The sequence below is a fragment of the Dasypus novemcinctus genome, chromosome 21, assembly GCF_030445035.2.
Source record: "Dasypus novemcinctus isolate mDasNov1 chromosome 21, mDasNov1.1.hap2, whole genome shotgun sequence".
NCBI lineage: Eukaryota > Metazoa > Chordata > Mammalia > Cingulata > Dasypodidae > Dasypus > Dasypus novemcinctus.
This window is the reverse complement of record NC_080693.1, coordinates 69,500,404-69,520,179: the sequence shown is the minus strand read 5'-3', so window position 1 is coordinate 69,520,179 and position 19,776 is coordinate 69,500,404. Positions and strand designations below refer to the sequence as shown.

Genomic DNA, 19,776 nt, shown 5'->3' with positions numbered 1-19,776 from the left:
TTCCCTCCCCATCTGTGACCTTTTTTATTACCTGCAAATGAATGGTTTCTTTAATTGGGGTTTTCAGAAATGATCTCTTACATGTCATACTTAGGACTTAATAGTTTCTGTGGAATCCATACTATTTATGCATAATTAGGCTTTTAATAATTGTTGGAAAAATTTGTTAAATTTTTACTGATGGCATATAGGTTATATTAAAGAACACACAGAAAGCATAAAAACCATATCAAGTGATGTGTATGTATTGGAAGGGTTGCTTATGTGGAGACTATAATTTTTTTTTTAATTTCCAGAGGTTTTATTTATTTATTTTTGAGGTAGTGGGGGCTGGTGATTGAACCCAGGACCTCATATGTGGGAAGCTGGCACTCAATCACTGAGCTACATCAGCTTCCATGAGTTGGTTTTTGTTTGGTTTTGTTTTTTGCTTGTTGTTTGTTTTTTTGTTTTTTTCAGGAGCCATGGGGAACCAAACCTGGGACCTCCCATGTGGGAGGCAGGAGCTATTGCCTGAGCCACATATGTTCCCTAGAGTTTTTTATTAAGTCTTTTATCAGTGATAGTTATTTGATTTAGACTCCAAAATTATAGATTTTTGAATCCTAAACCTTTCCTGGTTGTTAATAGCATTCCATTGCATTTGCTAAAAGTATATTATTCAATATGTTTAATCCATAATATCAGGACCTATCATTTAGATAACTCTAACCAAGGAATGACAAGAAATGAGACAAGAACTGTATCTCCTAAATCCTTGCAGATTTTTTTTTAAGTTATCTTTTATCATTTTAAAAATATAAAGGATTTAATAAATACTACTACTTATCAGGGGTTTTTAAAACATTGATGAGGGAAGTGGATTTGGCCCAATGGATAGGGCGTCCGCCTACCGCATGGGAGGTCCAAGGTTCAAACCCTGGGCCTCCTCACCCGTGTGATGAGCTGGCCCATATGCAGTGCTGATGAGCGCGAGGAGTACCGTGCCATGCGGGGGTGTCCCCGGCATAGGGGAGCCCCACGTGCAAGGAGTGCGCCCTGTAAGGAAAGCTGCCCAGTGCGAAAAAAGCGCAGCCTGCCCAGGAATGGCACTACACATAGGAAAGCTGACGCAGCTAGACAACGCAACAAAAACAAGACGCAGATTCTGGGTGCCGCTGACAAGAATCCAGATATGCATAGCTAGTAGACGCAGAGGAACACACAGCGAATGGACAGATATGCATAGCTAGTAGACGTAGAGGAACACACAGCGAATGGACAGAGCAGACAACTGCGGGGGGGGGGGGGGGGGGCGGGGCAGGGAAGGGGAGAAAAATAAAAAAACTAAACTAAAATAAAACTTTGATGAACTTTTGAATTCAAGATGTGGTGTGGAACATACTTGAAGAGCGTAGGCTTTCCCTTGTGTCCATACGTATACCAGATGCTTTGGAATCTCTGATCACTTTTATTTTTACCATGGTGATATTTTAGGGTTATATGCAGTAAAAATTGATGAAATTCCCTTAATACAGCAACATCAACAAGAAAACACAGCCTAGTCCAAAAGTAAGAGTGAACTATGCCATATATATTATCTTAATATACCAATATAAACTATCCATTATAAATCTGCCATGGTACAAGTGGATCAGGGTAGTATGGATCATATGGATATTTTGAACTAAAACCAGATTCTTCCCTTTATTTTGTGTTTATCATTGATTGTGGATTTGTTTAGCAGTTGAAAGTAACACATTGGCTGCAGCATCTAATAAACAGTTGGTATTTCTGGATAATACCTTTATACTGTGAGGCAGAAGTATAATAAAATTGCTCTGACATTGAGTGAGAAGTGACTTTAGTATAGTAAAATATGAATTTTCATGTGCTATTTGGGCTTGGTAGATTTTTCCAGTGTGATCTTAACGTAACTATAGTTAGTGTTTTATTTCCTTTAGTTAACCTAGAAAATTCTTTGCAAGAATGTTTAATGAATTGCATATCTGAATAAAAATGTATTCATTAAGAAAAAAATTCTTTTGTCTTATCTTGTTTTTTAGGGAATGGTTGTATCTCTTGTCACATGAAATGTTGAATCCATACTATGGCCTTTTCCAGTATTCAAGAGATGATATCTATACATTGCAAATCAATCCTGATTCAGCAGTTAATCCGGTATGTTTTGTAGTTCAGATGATGTGAATTAACTTATGACCCACAATGCTTTTCATCTTTAAATGTCAACGTAGTTTATTACCTAGAAATGACTTGGCTTTGTCCTAGTCATACCCTTTGACTCAGCAATTCCTCTTTCAGAATTTTTTCCCAAGTAAGTGAATATGGATATGTGCAACAGTTTGGGTACAGAAATGTCTGTTGCATCATTGTTTATTGTAGCCCCAACTGGAAACAACACAGTTTCCCACAAAACGGAGGTTGATTAAATTATGATGTGTATTATTTCTATACCGGGACATTTTATACAGCCACTAAAATGATGCATTGTGAAATAATAATTAACATATAAAGATGATGTTCATAATATGTTAAGTGAAAAGGTTAGAAAATTAGTATGACACAGTTTTGGTAAATGCGTATGTATGTAAATATTGAATACTGTTTTTCTCTTGGTATTAGATTATGGATATTTTTATTTTATTTTTTGCATTTTCTAAATATTTTGTATTGAACATATACTATTAAAAAAGAATAAAAGCCACTTTTAAAGATAAAAGAAAATTTTAAAGTTAAGCTCGATATTAGTTATTAAATAGAGAAATAAAAGCATTTAAAAATACAAATATCCAACTAAGAAAATAATCTATTATGAGAGACCAAATACATCTGAAGATGGTAGAAATGTTAGATTCATTGCAGGAAATTCTTTATCATGGGAAGGTTTTTTGATGAAGGTTCTGTTTGCGGAGCCCACTACTGCCACTGCAGTAATAACATCTAACATTTGTTGAGAGCTTACCAAAAACCAGGCTCATTGCCTTGGGTTTCATCATCTCATTTTAATTCTTACAGAGACCCTTCTTAGGTATTTTTTATCATTTCCATTTTTCCAGATGTGGAAAATTATTCCTAAAGGGTTAAATTTGCCCAGATATGCATAGCTAGTAACTGGTAGAATCAAGACTCTACCCCAAGACTGACACCAAATCTGTGTTCTTATATCTATGGTGTTTTAATTTTCAGTTTCTGGCTAGGTTAGGGAATTGGTTTAGGACTGAAAGCTTTTTTCCGAGATAGAGCCAGGGTTCTAAAGGGCTCAGCAGGAGGTGTAAGAAGAGAAGTCTGCTAATAATTGAATGAAGCTGCCAGTGAAACTATAATTTGGAATTATATATATATTTTAGGAGGTACAGGGATTGAACCCAGGACCTCATATATGGGGAGAAGGAGCTCAACCATTGAGCTACATCCACTCCCCAATGAGAGTTGTTTTTTTGTTTGTTCGTTTTTAGGAGGTACTGGGGATCAAACCCAGGACCTTGTAAATGGGAAGCAGGTGCTCAACCCCTTGAGCTATATCCATTCCCTGGAATTAATTTCTAAAGGTAAATTTTTATAAAGTGACTATACACTTTGAGAGAGATACTGAGTCTTGTGCAATATATTATTTTATATAGATGTGTAGAATCTTGAGTAAGTCCTATGGAAACATGCCCTAATTATTGAGACTTGATAGCTTTTTCTATTTAAATAGTTGTAAATTAAGAGTATAAATGTGCTACTTTTTATTTTAAAAATTAACTTTGCTTAGATACTGTTTTTATTAAAAGTTCCCTAGATAATGGTTTTCTAACTTTAGTATTTATATAAACTCTTTTCAATTTCAGGAGCATTTATCTTATTTCCACTTTGTTGGACGAATAATGGGAATGGCTGTTTTTCATGGACATTATATTGATGGTGGTTTCACATTACCTTTTTATAAACAGTTGCTTGGGAAATCAATTACTTTGGATGACATGGAGTTAGTTGACCCTGATCTTCATAACAGTTTAGTGTGGATACTGTATGTATTGAATCTTATATCTATTTATTGTAATTAGAGTCTGAACTTTTAAAAATGATGCATGTTAAAAAACTGATGTATGCTTTTTAAATTTAATTTTTAAAATTATACACAGAAAATATTGAGTAGTTTTTTGGTAGGACAATATAAGACTTTTTCTACTGCCTTCCTATATATTTCAAATTCCCTAAAGTTATCAGCATTATTACTTTGAAAAGGAAAAGCCTAGTATACTCTTTTTAAAAAAATGCTAATTATAATGATTCATTCAAGGTGTTGCAAGTTCTATTCCAGTCCTGCATATGCTTAGAACAGAAAATTCCTGCTGCCACTGCTTCTAATGATTGTTGAAACCATACTTTTATGAGGGTATCTGTAAGAACTAGTTATGTTTTGCAAGAGGTTGTTAGTTTATGAAAATAGACTAGTGGCTTTCTCATTGTATATTTGCACACATTTGGCAACTTGGGGGATAGGGTGGTGGAGATCCAGATTCAAGTAGAGCCTATTAGCTGAATTACCAAAATAACTGAAATTTCCTTACATTGCTTCTAACAAAGCCCACCTTTGGTCAGGGTTCTTTATAATTATTCAGGATGTGAAATGTTTCCTGTGTTTGAGACTTTTCTGCCCAAGAATCAGGTGTTATGGTAGCATAAGAACTAATAAAAAGCCCTATAGTATTTGTCATATCATAAAACTATCCTAGTTTTCTGTTTTACCAGTTCATATATCTATTGGATCTCTATTTTGGGTTTTCCAATTAAGTATCTTTTCCTCTTTTTCTTTTCTAGTGAGAATGATATTACAGGTGTCTTGGACCATACTTTCTGTGTTGAACATAATGCATATGGTGAAATTATTCAGCATGAACTTAAACCAAATGGCAAAAGTATTCCTGTTACGGAGGAAAATAAAAAGGAATATGTCAGGTGAACACTTCTACATTATCAAGGCTGGGAATTTTTTTTATTGTTCTAGGATAGCAGTTTGGAAAAACACTTAAATGTTTAGGTAATTAAAACAAAAATAGGCTTGCTTAGAATTTAGTGGCTGAAAACAACCATTTAGTTTTAGCAGTTGTGTGGGGCATTAAGTTGAACAGAGAGCAACAGGGATGGCATATCGCTGTTCCATGTTATGCTTGCTGGGTCTGAAACTCCCAGATGGCTTCTTCACACTTACACATCTGACTCCTTAGCTAGGACGGTTTAAATGGCTAGCTTTTGGCTGGAACAGCTCAACTGGGATCACACCCTTTGAGGCCTCAATTCTCACTGTTGATTGGATTCCTTGGTTTTATTCCTGTAGTATCAGAAGCCACTCCCCACGGCCTTTCTCTCCCCAGCAAGATTTCTAATGCATGAAAAGCCTCTTTTTCAGGCCTAAGTCTGTAAGTGGCCAGCATTACTTTTGACACATTCTTTTGGTTAAAATGAATCATATGCTAGCTGGGATTCAGTATGGAAGGGGCTCTACAAAGCATGTTTCATCTTTCTGTCCATGGTAGAGCTACCACAAATATCAATACTTTGGTGTGCTTTATTACTAGTGCTGAGCCTGTTTATAAATGGGCATATTCTGAGTCCAAGGGATAAGTATAAGAAGATATTTTTGAAGTTTTATAAAATAACCTGGGGGGTTTAGAAGTATTGGCTTAGATAATTTGACCAATGATAACCAAAGTCTGCTAAACATAAAACTATGGTAATCAAAATTTGGGAGTTTGAATTTAATATATGGGCACAGAAACAGGAATGCTATACTTTCTGTATAGACTATGTTCCCAAATCTTCCTGAAATTTTCCTAGTTTAAAAATGAAATCCATAAATCACACACTGTTGAAGGGAGTGAACATTGATACAGCTTTTTTGGGGAAGCAATTAGATAACAGCTACCAAAAAGTAAAATGCACATGTCTTTTTAACTATTTCTAGGAATTTATTTCCACAGCAATACACTTGTGATTAAGGAAATATGAATAAGGGTGTTCAATTAAATATGACTTGTAAAAAAGAAATTGAAAACTGCCAATGCTTTAGAAGAAAATGATTAAATATATATATTCACAGAATATTACACATATATTTAAAAGAGAGACTATTTAAGCTGTCACATTTAAAAGCAAGTCTTAGTTTTATAGGAAGAAAGTCTATGTTAATTATATGAAGAATGTTCAGGAAGACTATATACTAAATAAAGTGTTTGCCTAAGAGAGGGGAACAGGGATGGTGGGCTGGGGCTATGAAGGCGGGGTGGAGAAGGGTAAAACAATGTACTTTCATGTTTTACTGTATATCCATATTTGATTTTTCTTGATGTGTGTTTGTGTGTATCTATAACAAGCATGTGTTTCTTTTCTAATTAAAAAATGAGTAGGGATTTCCTAAATCTCTCAGGATTTAGTGTGTTGTATTCAGTTCATAAGTCCCACTATTCAGGGTTCAATCATGTTTATAAAGCACAGTAATAATCCCTTGTCAACTTGAGTTTTGAGATTAAAAAAATAAAAAATTTCACACATGTGCAGTTTTGCTGTCCCCTTAAACAAACAAACAAGGGTTTGGTCCCCTAAAGAATATAATGTTAACTTATTTCTTCAGCAAACTATTTCTTCAAGTTTGGGAAGGGAAATGTTCATGACAAATTGGGAAGTTAAATAGTACCAAGGTATGTGAAATGGAATTTTCCTGTGTAGAAAGAAAAATAAAAGCAGTTAACATATACATTTTAAATTTAGGTTAAAAGCTTAAGTAAAATTACACAGTAGATATAGTTTAGTGTACTTTTTGTTGGTAACGTTTCAACTTCCAGAGTTTTTAAAGTCTCTAGGAAAACACTGAGTGTCTAATCAGAGTGCTCATGGTTGGCTTGTATTGTTTCTTCTCATTTTGAATATTAAGAGTCTCTTTACCTCCTTTTCTTCATCTACTGCTCACCCAAATATAAACAAAACACCAAACACATTCAGATTATATTTTCAGGTAGAGCTAGAAAAATGGTCTTTTTTGGTTGAATGGGCTCTTTTACTCTGGTTATTGGCACATACTATTTTAAGTTTAGAAAAATCTTGACCTGATGCTTTATGATATGTTTGTATTCAGACCCATTTAAGCTCTGGTAGACTATAGGTTTACTAAGAGTTTCTCTAATTTAAAAAGTTATTTTATTTATGCTGCTTTTGTTAGTGGAAGTTTACCACTTTTTATCTGCCTTACAGCTCAGGATCCTTCTGTCTCTATTAATCTGAGATGCTCTTAAGACTTTAGACTAGATTCATAATGCTAGATGCTTGTACAGTATGATGTTGCTAAACTAGAGGTTTGTGATAATTACTAAATATGAATATATATGATCATCTGAAACACCTGCCCAATTTTTACCAGGCTGTACGTGAATTGGAGATTTTTACGAGGCATTGAAGCTCAATTTCTGGCTCTGCAAAAAGGATTTAATGAAGTAATTCCACAGCATCTGCTAAAGACATTTGATGAGAAGGAGTTAGAGGTCAGTGCTTTAATGTTGTGACATCATCTAATGTAACAAGGAAAGGCTGGGAATTACTCCATTACTCTCTTACTTTTAGAGAAATACTGTCTTTCCGGTGCTTTTTAAGTTTTGTGGTGCAGTGCTGTGAGAATTCTTATTCACAGGAAGTCTTTCCTAGGCTGGAATTTCTATGATTAAGGAATTTCTTATATTGTGAATATGCTTCATTTATTTTTCCACATTGTCCTTTCTTGTTTTAAACAAATTTCATGTCTTCTGCACATTCTTCCATTATTTTTTTTCTATTCCCTAATTAAGTGGTTATTTATTTAAATAAATCTTCATTAATTGGTTTTCATCATATTGAAATTTATTTAGATAATGGCTTATGCTCCGTTGCTTTCCACTAAGCCTTGTAAGTAAGCATTTTTATAGAAATAACAGAGGAAACAAAACATTTAGTATAAGGTATACTGAAACATCCTTAGACTCCTTGGAAACAGTCATAAACTAACAGCATATATATATACTATACTTCTAGGTCAGTTTACTGATTTGTTTTCTTTTAAAGAGGTCCTTAAAGGATCTCAGGTCCGTTTTTATATTTAAGACCTTTAACAAATACATCTAAATTTCCACTGAACTACTTGAAAAAACAATGAGGATTTAGTCTACCAAATTTCCCTGATTTAATTAGTGGTTAGCAGTAACATGAATATTTGAAGTTTACAGATAATCTAAATACGATTTTATCCATGAACTTTTATTTCCTTTGTAACAGATCTGTTAGCAAAAAAAAAAAAATCTAAAAAGATTGGCTTGACTCAGTACCATCCCCCACTCCTTTTGTGACTGATTTTTTCAATAGGGAAATGGCCAGAAGGAAGTAAGGAGAAGGAGGAACACCTAGCAGGAATGGCAATAAAGTTGAAATAAATGCATTTTCATCTGTTTACATGTGAATGAGGAATTTGGCCTTATCATTGCTACCACTCAGAGGAAGTGTTTAGGATATAGCTTTGGTGTTATAAATACATACATCCATTATCCTGTTTGGATAATCTTTTCCCTGTTCAGTGTGGCTTCAATTCAGTAATCAGAGGTAGAAGTTTTATTTTATTTAGTTTGGTTAGGGTTTATTATATAGTTTCTACTGCTACTAAAATCATTAAACTTTTTATAAATGTTAACAAAATTAGTTATAAAAGCTTGGTTTTGCAAGTTACATTATGTTTTATGCTACACACTGTCATAATTCACTGTTATAAACATGTTAATCAGATGTCTTGGACCCTAAGGAGATGTACGTATTAATAGTATCAAAAAGGTTTGATATAGGGCATTTATTATGACTCTGCCTCAGGGTCCAAGCAGAGTTCCATGTCAATGCTTTCATTTATTTTGTACTTTCATACAATTTTAAGATTTTCAAGCGATTGTATTAACTCTTCTGTTTAACACACATTTCTTTTTTTTTTTTTTTCACTTTTTCTTTTTTTTTTTTTTTAATTTTTTAATTTTTTATTGACTTTGTAATAATATTACATTAAAAATATATATGTGAGGTCCCATTCAACCCCACCCCTAACACACATTTCTTGAGTGTCTGTGCACCAGTGGTTGCTTTCACAGGATGTAGAGAAAAGATGCTACTGCCATATTACAGCAGAGGAAGCCGGCCAAGGGATGTAAACAGAATTGCCCCAAGTCACAGTGCTAATAACTATTAAAACTAGTATAACATGATGCAAAATTAAAGAAGGCACATATAAATTATATTTACTCTTTGGGTCTCAGTTTCTGTCCATTTGTTATTTTTACATATTTAGGACTCTATTATGAAATTATGGAACTTTAATAATTCTTTTCAGCTTTTCGTGTCCATCATAATGGTGGTTCTCAAACTCTGAGTAGGAAACTAGCAGAGTAGGTAGCTGTGGAGCATTTTAAAATACAAATCTTAAGTATCACCCCAGACTCAATTTAAATTCCTGACCCTGGGATCTGGTGTGTATAGTTTAAAAATCTTCCCCGATGTTTCTGATGTGCACCTATGATTAAGAATCACCATATGAGAGCCAACACTGTAAATCCAAAGTTAAATTTTGAGGAATTTTTGGAAAAACTTTGACCACTGGCTCATTATTTGTACAATATTTTAACAGCTTATTATTTGTGGACTTGGAAAGATAGATGTTAATGACTGGAAGGTAAACACCCGGTTAAAACACTGTACACCAGACAGCAATGTTGTAAAGTGGTTCTGGAAAGCTGTGGAATTTTTTGATGAAGAGCGACGAGCACGGTTACTTCAATTTGTGACAGGATCATCTAGAGTGCCTCTGCAGGGCTTCAAAGCTTTACAAGGTAAAAAAGCCAGAGGACAGATAATGTGGTATCAAAGAGTCAAGGGAGAGTGGGGGTGGTCCTCAACATTTTATTTTATATAGATATCTTGCAGATAGGTTTTCAAGCCATGTTTTTAATTTTAAAAACAAATTCTCTTTTTACTTTATTTCTTATCTGTAACTCTCGTATCTTAATATCTTCTTCCTTACCTTCTGTCCTCTCCCAAGAGCCTTCTCTGCTGGAGTTCTCCATGATTGTAGTGAGTGCTGCATATTAGAGAACATATGTGTGCTTGCCTTTTGTTTTCTAGCCATCTTGCTTTTTAAAATCTATTGCACAGTCATATAGGAGAAATCCATCCACTTAGATTTGCACATCTCAACCTTGCAAAACATTTACCCATCTAGGATGCCTCTCTCCCTCTGCTCCCCGCCCTTCTTTCTTTTCCTTTAATGGAAAAAATCAGCCTGAATCATGGGTGCCATCTCTTTGGTCAGAAGCACTTTCATTGCATGGCATCAGACTATTTATTTACAGCCACAATCTTTTTTCCCTCATAATTCATTTTTAAGAATTGTTTTCTATGAAATAAGCTGGTGTATTTTTGGAAAAGTTAGTAATATTGCTAATAATTGTCATGCTTTACTGGGTGGCAGGTGCTTCCTTTACCTCTTTTTTTTTTTTTTTTTTTTTTAATTTTTAAAAATTTCTCTACCCTTCCCCCCCAGTTGTCTGTTCTCTGTGTCTGTTTGCTGCGTGTTCTTCTTTGTCCGCTTCTGTTGTCAGCGGCATGGCAATCTGTGTTTCTTTTTGTTGTGTCATCTTGTGTCAGCTCTCTGTGTGTGCAGCGCCATTCCTGGGCAGGCTGAACTTTCTTTCGCACTGGTCGGCTCTCCTCATGGGGCGCACTCCTTGCTTGTGGGGCTCCCCTATGCGAGGACACCCCTGCATGGCATGGCACTCCTTGTGCACATCAGCACTGCGCATGGGCCAGCTGCACATGGGTCAAGGAGGCCTGGGGTTTGAACCGCGGACCTCCCATGTGGTAGACGGACGCCCTAACCACTGGGCCAAGTCTGCTTCCCTCCTTTACCTCTTAAGTGCATTCTTTTCAAAGCTGCTGCTGCTGGTAATGACTGAGACGGTACAAAGCAAAGACTGGTACATAACCAACAATGCTGCCCCCAGTGCATATGTTGAGAGAGTCCACAGGGCAAACAGTATTGAGTTGTGTACACAGTCCCTGTTTGGACCACTTATCATTTTCAGACCGCAATGGACTAAGTGAAATTGCATTTCTCCTGCATATAATTGTATATGGGTGGTCTGTTAAGTGAAATGTATTCTGTAGACTGCTTATCTTTTACTGTGTCCAGTTTGAGCCATCAAACTTAAGTTTGTGTTAAGTTGTCATCTTTTCAAATTTGATGATTCCTGGAATAAAAAAAATATATAGTGCTTTTTCTTGGATTGGCCTAATTACTTTCCATCTCACACTTTTGGGTCTTTAATTTTCTATAGAAGATAATAGTTGGCAAAGGGATTTCAGTCTTGAATTTTCCCTCAAACTGAAGTGGTAGCCTAAGAAAGAATCTAGCCTTATCCAAGGACAGTTCCAGCTTTCAAAACCCATATTTTTTCCTGTTGGCCTCTCCCCTCTGCTGTTACCCCTATGGTCGTGCTTTCTGTGCCCATTCGCCGTGTGTTGTTCTGTGTCTGCTTGTTTTCTCATTAGGCAGCTCCAGGAACCAATCCTGGGAACTTCCAGAGTGGGAAAGAGGCAACTACTCTCTTGCACCACCTCAACTCCCTGTTTTGCTGTGTCTTCTTGTTTTCTCTCCTCTGTGTCCCTTGTGTCATCTTGCTGCACCAGCTCTCTGTATAGGCAGGCACTCTGGTGCTGGGCGGCTTTCCTGCACTGGGTTGCATTCTCATGCAGGGTGGCACTCCTGCGCAGGGCGGCATTTCTGTGTGGGCTAGCGCTCTGTGTGGGTAGCTCGCGGTGTGGGCCAGCTTGCCCTCACCAGGAGGCCCTGGGCATCAAACCCTGGGCCTCCTTATGGTAGACAGGAGCCCAGTTGGTTGAGCCACATCCGTTTCCCTCCTGTTGCCTCTTGATGGCTAGTGCAGTTTCATCAACATTCTTCTATCTCTAGACCTTGTGGTTTATGTATTAGTTTTATTCTATGGTTTTGGGGACTGATAAGTACTCCTGCAGTGATCTGACCCATATATACTTATTTTGCAGGTGCCGCGGGCCCACGACTCTTTACCATACACCAGATTGATGCTTGCACTAACAACCTGCCAAAAGCTCACACTTGGTAAGTTATTTCTATAGGTTTTTTTTTTCTATTCCATATAGGTGTTAGTTTCAAAGAGATTTGATTTTTAATTTATTATTCTTACTACTAAATCGACTTTAAAAGGAGTGATAAGCATCTTTTTAAAGTGATTTAAAAGTTTATATTATTCAGAGATTGACGGGAGAACCTCAAAGGGGTAATCTCCATTTTAGAGAAATAGAACCTTTTTTCTATTAATTTTCTGTGTCACACAAAGAGAATGGTATTAGCTGTTTTAGTCTAAGCCAGTTTATTTAATTTTGAATGAACTGTAAAATGTATGATTTGCTTATTCACAGCTTCAATCGAATAGACATTCCGCCCTATGAAAGCTATGAAAAGCTATATGAAAAGCTGCTAACAGCCATTGAAGAAACATGTGGATTTGCTGTGGAATGACAAACTTCAAGGATTTACCCAGGACCCTATTTATACCCCTGACAGTCTTCTTTCAGCAACTTAAAGGAACGCTGAAATATAGGAAAATGCCCCTCTGCCGCCCACCCCCCCCCTTTTTTTTTAAATTTTAGGACACTGTGAGGGGAAAGGACAATTTTGAAATTCCTTTTCAAGGAAAAAAAAGGTCTTTATGCTTTGCCATGAGGCCATATTCAGCTGCTATTTAAAATTATTATCTTGAACCTAAGGAATGCTGACTTTTCCTACATTTCCAGAGTTAGGCAGTATTCTACATGTAAAGACTACTACTATTTTTATAAAAGGTAATCTATTAAAATTGCTTCATAGATTTTAAGTCTTTGAAACATCGAGACAACTTCAGCAGTCGGTACAAGTCATTTCATTTTGATTGAATACATGATTTGGAACAGCTCCTGTACTTGTTCTTTGTAAAAATAAATAAATAAAAAAAATTATTTTGGATTATTCTAACTTTGTAAAAAAATCAGCTAAAAGAATCATATCTTTAAAATTAGTCACTTACATATTTAAAAACAATTTCCTATAGCAAAGCATTATATTTTCCTTATATGTTTCAAACCAGCCTTTTTAAAATCTTTTTAAAAATATTTTTCAAGCATGAAATTCCTGGAATACAGCTATAAAATTTTGTTTGTCAAATTCCTAATGCAACCATTTAGGCTAAACTTAGAATAGGTTATTGCTGCAGTAAGATGTGTTTTCAGGTTCCCTATTTTTAAAAGACTTAAAAAAAACAACCTGTTTTTTATTTTAGATCAATATGATCAGCTATTTTGGATTTACTTCTCATCTTAAATGGAAATACTGCATTTCTGAGCTCCTCAGATCATGCGGTTGGGATGGGATTTTCATTCTTTTGCTGGGTCAGCTTATCTTTTATATATACTGTTTCTATAAACCAAAGTCTCCTCTGACAGGTGTACCTAATTTTTATTATATTTTAATTACAATGTACATTTCTATCAAGTAAACCATCCTGAATCTTTGTTTCGCTGCTCACATTTTAATTGTCTAAAATTATTTTTATTAAAAAAGGAAAAATTGCTCTAAAGGTTATTTAGGAAACTTAGAAAAAGGCCTGCTTTTCCTAACAAAATGAAGGGGGGGTGGAGGTCGAGGTTGTGATTATTAAGGAAACCATGATTCAAACTCTCTGGTATAAATTGCTTTAAAACTGAAGAGTTAATTTGGGAAGGTGTGGGAATCTCAGTTCCCTTGGTGTTGAAGATCAGCATCTCATTTTGAAATGTCCAGATTTAGCTTTCAAGGTGTGTGGCATGTTGCATGATCCAAAAGGCAGCCAAAACTCTGGGGTGAGGGATTGCAAAAGCCCAGAATCACGGGTGGATTTTTAAATTCAACTATCAGAAACCTGTACTATTGTTTGTTTTTACATTGATATGAAATCATTAAGAATAGCAAAATTTGATGACAACCTTGTTTATATTTTGCAGGGTAAAATGGTGAAGTGAGTAGACCCTTTGTGTTGTTTCATGTGACTGAGTGGTTTTCAGACGTTCCTTAGAGCAAAAGGGTTCTTCAGAGGTGCCTCAGGAGTAATGGTTTAAGAGAGGAGGGTCTAAGAGAGTTGGTCTTTGAGCAGAGGATTCTAAGCTCTCCCACCCCCAAACCCCCTTAACCCACAGCTCCAATTTTTCTCTTATCTATTGGGATTCCAAGTATGCTTTTTCATGGGGTTGAGGGGAGATAGATAAAGAAGTGGGGGTTTTGCTGCTTAAAAAAAGTTGAACTACCTGTGTAGTTTCTAAGTATTTAAATGTATTTATTTCTGCCAAATTTGACTGCTACAAGTAAGCTAGTCATAGTTATATTGTGCATTAGTAATGTGCTTATGCCAACCATTTTCTTCCCACTCAGTGTTTTTCCTACTGCATTCTTAGAAGTACTAAAAAAATCTTGAAATATAAAGAAGTGGTTTCTATACTGTGTGATCATTAGTAGTTTTCACAATCGTGCTTTATTGTTTGCAGGGCCATCTTTTATACTAAAGCATGAGTGTAGTGTGTAGATGTGCTTACTCCTAAAATCTTTCTGCAAAAAGTACATGATGAACATTCTATAGAAACCATAACTGATAGGGATGCAGTAACAATGAAATGCTAATCTCAGTTGTTTATTGTATAGTATAAAGCAGGCAAACACCATTACTATTTGAGTGCCTTTTTAACTTTATAATGATTTCTTTAATAGAGCTTTAAAGAGGTTACTGTTGGTACCAGTCAATGGTATCACCATGTGACTTGTAAAAACACAATGATTTAGATTTCAATTTCAAGACTGTATTACCTGATTACTTCCAAACAGGTGCTAAGCAAACAAAAACCCTATGTGTCACTGAACCTTGACCTTGCACCTCATACTTAATGTGAATATTTATTTCTATGCATCCCTCTTAATTGGGTTTTTTCTTATCCACCCTCCAGTTGCATTATTTCAGATATGTGTTGTCACATTTCCATAATATTGCCTTTCCATCATGAATGCTTAATTATGAACAGTGATTATTTGTATAGCTCATATACAGTAAAGGTGACTTTTGTTTCAGAGGGCCTTATTTCTAGATGTAAAGAGTTTTTAAATAGTACTGTGTATAGTGTAAATTTTATTTTGCACATAGTTTGTTGCCCTGAATGGGTTTTATTTTTACCAAGTCTTTTTCTTGTATTTACAGTCCAGAGCACACATTTCCATTCTTCTTTTAAAAACAATGTAACTTGTTTTATTTACAACACTAAATGTGCTTTGAACTTCTGGTGCATTGAACTGATCACAGTGATGGAAGTAAGAGATTGTTCCCGCCACCTTCACGTTTGGTAGAGGCAGCTCCTCTGCTTCTGTTTTTAAGCTGCAGCATACAGTCAATTGGTGCCAATGTGGTATTTAATATTCTTATGTTAGGATGATGATTGTACCAAATGCTGAGGTGTTTTGTTTCTAGATGTAATTAGTTCACTTAATGTAATATTCTTCCTTTTCTCAACTGATTTTAAAAGCAAAGTTTTATCATTTTCATTTATTTGTATTTATTACAGAGTGTTTTAGCTTTGATATTCTTTGTATTTTCACTCAGTTGTTACATGAGCTTTATTAATAACATCTGTATAAATGGTTTTAAAAAATTAACTATGTATTTGTCCTTGCTAAAATTGAGCAATAAAATGAATGCTGTTTGCACTGTCACAGCATCAAAATTTTTAAAGAATATTGAGTTTTTAATGCATTCTTTAGAAAAATATATGGTGACAGCATATTACCCATAAAATGAGACGTTCCAGAAGCAGCACACATACCTTCTTTAGTTGATGCCTTTGTCACACTGCAGAGCTCCAGAGAGCTTGGGACCCAACCCTTTTCTTTCTCTAGGGAGAGCAGGGAAGAGGCTTGTTTTCACCTTCATGGCAACTTGATCAGTTGGCAGTGGCTATTTGGAAGTTCTGTGGAGATGGACTTGTGAGGCTGGTCCAGGCTGAATGGGTAAGAGTGTTCCTGTCCTAAAACAATGTCAGGATGTGGGAGGGCAGAGCAGGGGGCAAGGGACCTCACAGTTGCCATCCCTACCTTGGTGTTGAGTAGCAGAATCCTTAAAATGGAAAGTTTTTTGAAGAAGTCATGGATTTTAAGGTTTGTGATTCACAGCTCTATAAATGACAATGGATATAAGTCCAGCTAAATACATGGGTGGAAAAAGGAATGACTACAATGTTTTTTCATCCAGAATATGGTCTGTGTAAATCTCTACACAGCATAGGTTACAAAAGAATGGAACCATGTAGTAGTGGTATGTTAAGAATAAGTATGATGGCCATTTTTTCTTGGGAATTTTTTTGGCTTTGCCTCATATATCACTACCTGAACTGGTTATAACTTTATAAATTTCCTCAAATATGTAAATTTGTAGAACATTAAGGATTTTAGTATTAAAGTCTATATATAAATTGCCCAAAAGTTTTATTTGACTATCCTGGGAATTTTTCTGCTGTTGGTAACCTGAAAAGTATCCCTTTGTCATACTGAAGGCTAACCTTATTACCCACTGCAATTATTTATAATTTATAACCCACATGTTTGTAACAGTATATGTACAACAGAACAAAAGCCTTAGTAACAGGATAAAAGAGGTAATGATGCCAGAAATTGGGTCACTTTCCTGCATTAATACGCTTAACAAATTAGACGAATCAAGTTTCATTTACACATCACATGCTCTTAAATTTTATTGTTATATACCTCATTTCAGCAGGTTCTGAATCCTAGACTTGGTTTTTAAAAACAATTAGTTTTGTCCCTCCCTGTGTGGGAAACCTCAGATCAGGAAGCAACTCTGCCAATTAGGATAGAGGGTACCTTCCTTGTATCTGTGCTCATTGTACAATTGCCAGCCATATTGCCATCTTACTACTTTGGGGAGAGGAGGCTATATTTCCAAGGTGATTTGCTCAACTGTTGTCAACTGGCAAACTTTTTTTTTTTTTTAAAGATACTTAGATTTACATAAATGTTCCATAGAATATATAGGGGATTCCCATATGCTGCACTCCCCATATCTCCCACATTTTCCCACATTGGCAACATCTTTCATTAGTGTGGTACATTCGTTGCAATTGATAAACACATTTTGGAGCATTGCCATTAAGTGTGGATTATAGTTTACATCGTAGTTTACACTCTCTCACTTAACTCTGTAGGTTATGGCAAGATATTTAATGGCCTGTATCTCTCATTGTAATGTCATTCAGATGGTTCCCAAGTCCCCAAAATGCCCCCATATTACACCTGTTTTTCCCCTTTCCCTACCTCCAGAACCTCCAGTGGCCACTGCCTCATCAGTGATCTTTCTTCCAAAATTAGCAAACATTTTATGAACATTTGTCCTGGGATTTATCTAGGGCATCATTTTTAGTCTCTAATATGAATTGTAACCCCACTTCTGTCTTCCTTACAGTGTTTTATCAATGAAGGAAGTGGAGAGGCCCCTGTAGCAGCCCCTGGAGTGGCCGAGGAACCCCCTTGTAAGATGTTCTTTCAGCCCAGCAATTGGAAGTGAAAGTGAAAGGGCATATGAGAATCAACTGTTCACACCACTCCTCCCAAGGATGGTGATGCTGACATGGCAACAAAGAGAACCATTGCAAGAAAGCAATTACATATAAATTTCAATAACTCAAGGACTAGAAGGACAAGTTTTAAAGGCAATTCAAATTTGATGTTTTTTAGGGCAAGAAGAAACTGCCCAGCTCACAACTCAATCAGTTGAATGATGATGAATGCCTTGTGCCAGATAAAACAGGTTTTCAGCATGTTTAGATGTGGGATTTACAATTCCTCTATAAACTGCAGCTTAAGCCCCAATTTCAAATAAATCAAAGGAGGGTCACTCAGTCCTGTCCAGATCTCTTAATGATAGATAACCATTTTCTGTCCTGCCCTTCTCATTCTCCCATTGTAGACCTCCCTGTTCTTACTGTTATCCTTCTCTCCATCGCAAATAAATTTCCCATACACCTTTAGCCCCTTCACTAGTGGCTCTGTTCTTTGGTTTTGGCACTGGTTCTTTCTTTCCCTTACTACCCTTTCAGGAAGAGGCAACTAATAGTTTTATATATATAATTATACACACATAAACACATATACCCACATACCCCCCCCAAAAAAAAACACCTCTTCTCCCAGCCCTAAGTTATGCTTCCCAGAGACCACTACTTTGAGCTCTTCTGGTATTTACCTCCATATTTGTAAATAATATACTAATATTATCCTTCATATAATCTAGTTAGCAGTCTATTATATAAGATGAGAACTTGGTTCTCATACCATCTCTATTATGCAAAATATCAGGAATTGGTTGGTTTTTATAAAGGGTATTTATTTGGAGTAGGCGCTTACAGACACCAGGTCATAAGCATAAGTTACTTCCCTCACCAAAGTCTATTTTCACGTGTTGGAACACGATGGCTGCCAACGTCTGCGAGGGTTTCGGCTTTCTGGGTTCCTCCCTTCCAGGGTCTTGCTTCTCTCTGGATTCAGGGTTCCTCGATTCCCAGGGCTCCAGCTTCAGCATCAAACTCCAACATCAAAACTCCAACATTAAGAACTCTGTCCTTTGTTATGCCTTTTATCTGTGAGTCCCCATGCCCTACTGGCACAAGTGGTCTGCATAATTACTTAAGTAAACCTATGAATCCAATATAATCTAATATGCCCAGAGGAAAAGATCAGTTTACAAACATAATCCAATATTTCTTTTTGGAATTTATCAATACCAAACTGCTACACCACCTAAACTTAACCTCTCTTCCTGCCCTGCACAACATAATTACAGCATAGTTCTAAAAATTTGTTTAGCATAGATAATTATCATGAGCCATTCCTGGCTCTTCTAGCTAAATTGGTTGTGAAAATTCTCCATAGGCACTTGGATCTCAACATCCTCCACTTGTAAGTTACCACTCTGTTTGCTTTCAGTTTTTAAAAAAGTTTTTTATTATTTATCCTTTTTCTCCTTTCCTGTTCTTTGACCTTGCTTAGCAAACCTGTCCCATTCTCTGGCCAATCCCCTCACCAATTCTCCTTTTCAGTCATTTCTAGTTAACCCCTAGCTTGGTAAATAGCACTAGCACCACCCGGTCACCAAAAGCAGCAACTTGTCTTTCTAAAATATTTTGTTTTAAAATATTTTTTAAAATTTATGAAAGTACTGCTATGCTTGTTTTAACCAATTCAAATCGTGTTTGACTGTTTGTTCTTTAAAGGCGGCACCACGTATTGAACCCAGAACTTCACACATGGGAAGCAGGTGCTGAGCCACACCCACTCCCCTCAAATGGCATTAAAGTATATTAAGCAAAGAATGAAAATTTGTATAATCTACCACTCAGTCACACCCATTATAGTTTGGGGACTATTCTTCCAAACCTATTCTATGGTTGTTTTGATTATATTTCATTATGTGTATAATAAATACCCACTCATACCATAGTTTAAAATAAAATAGCATCATGCTTTATAGTTTAAAGTTTGTTCATTTTACTCAAGAGTATACTGTGGATACCTTTTTATCTAGATTATCAGTTTTCTCTTTGTAACATTTTTTAGACCTTACATTCTTGCTCCTCATGTATGTG

General features: G+C 35.9%; 1 protein-coding gene across 2 annotated transcripts in view; it reads left to right on the top strand.

Annotated features, from left to right (window-relative positions):
• Positions 1–15,854, top strand: part of SMURF2 (SMAD specific E3 ubiquitin protein ligase 2) — a 185,607-nt gene extending 169,753 nt beyond the window's left edge. For both annotated transcript variants that reach the window (XM_004454071.5, XM_071210754.1), the window contains 7 exons: positions 2,046–2,160; positions 3,831–4,009; positions 4,804–4,941; positions 7,397–7,517; positions 9,665–9,866; positions 12,097–12,172; positions 12,493–15,854. In XM_004454071.5, coding sequence (XP_004454128.2) covers positions 2,046–2,160; positions 3,831–4,009; positions 4,804–4,941; positions 7,397–7,517; positions 9,665–9,866; positions 12,097–12,172; positions 12,493–12,592 — 931 coding nt within the window. In that variant the 3' untranslated portion in view covers positions 12,593–15,854. The remainder of the gene's footprint in view (positions 1–2,045; positions 2,161–3,830; positions 4,010–4,803; positions 4,942–7,396; positions 7,518–9,664; positions 9,867–12,096; positions 12,173–12,492) is intronic.
• Positions 15,855–19,776: the final 3,922 nt, after the last annotated feature.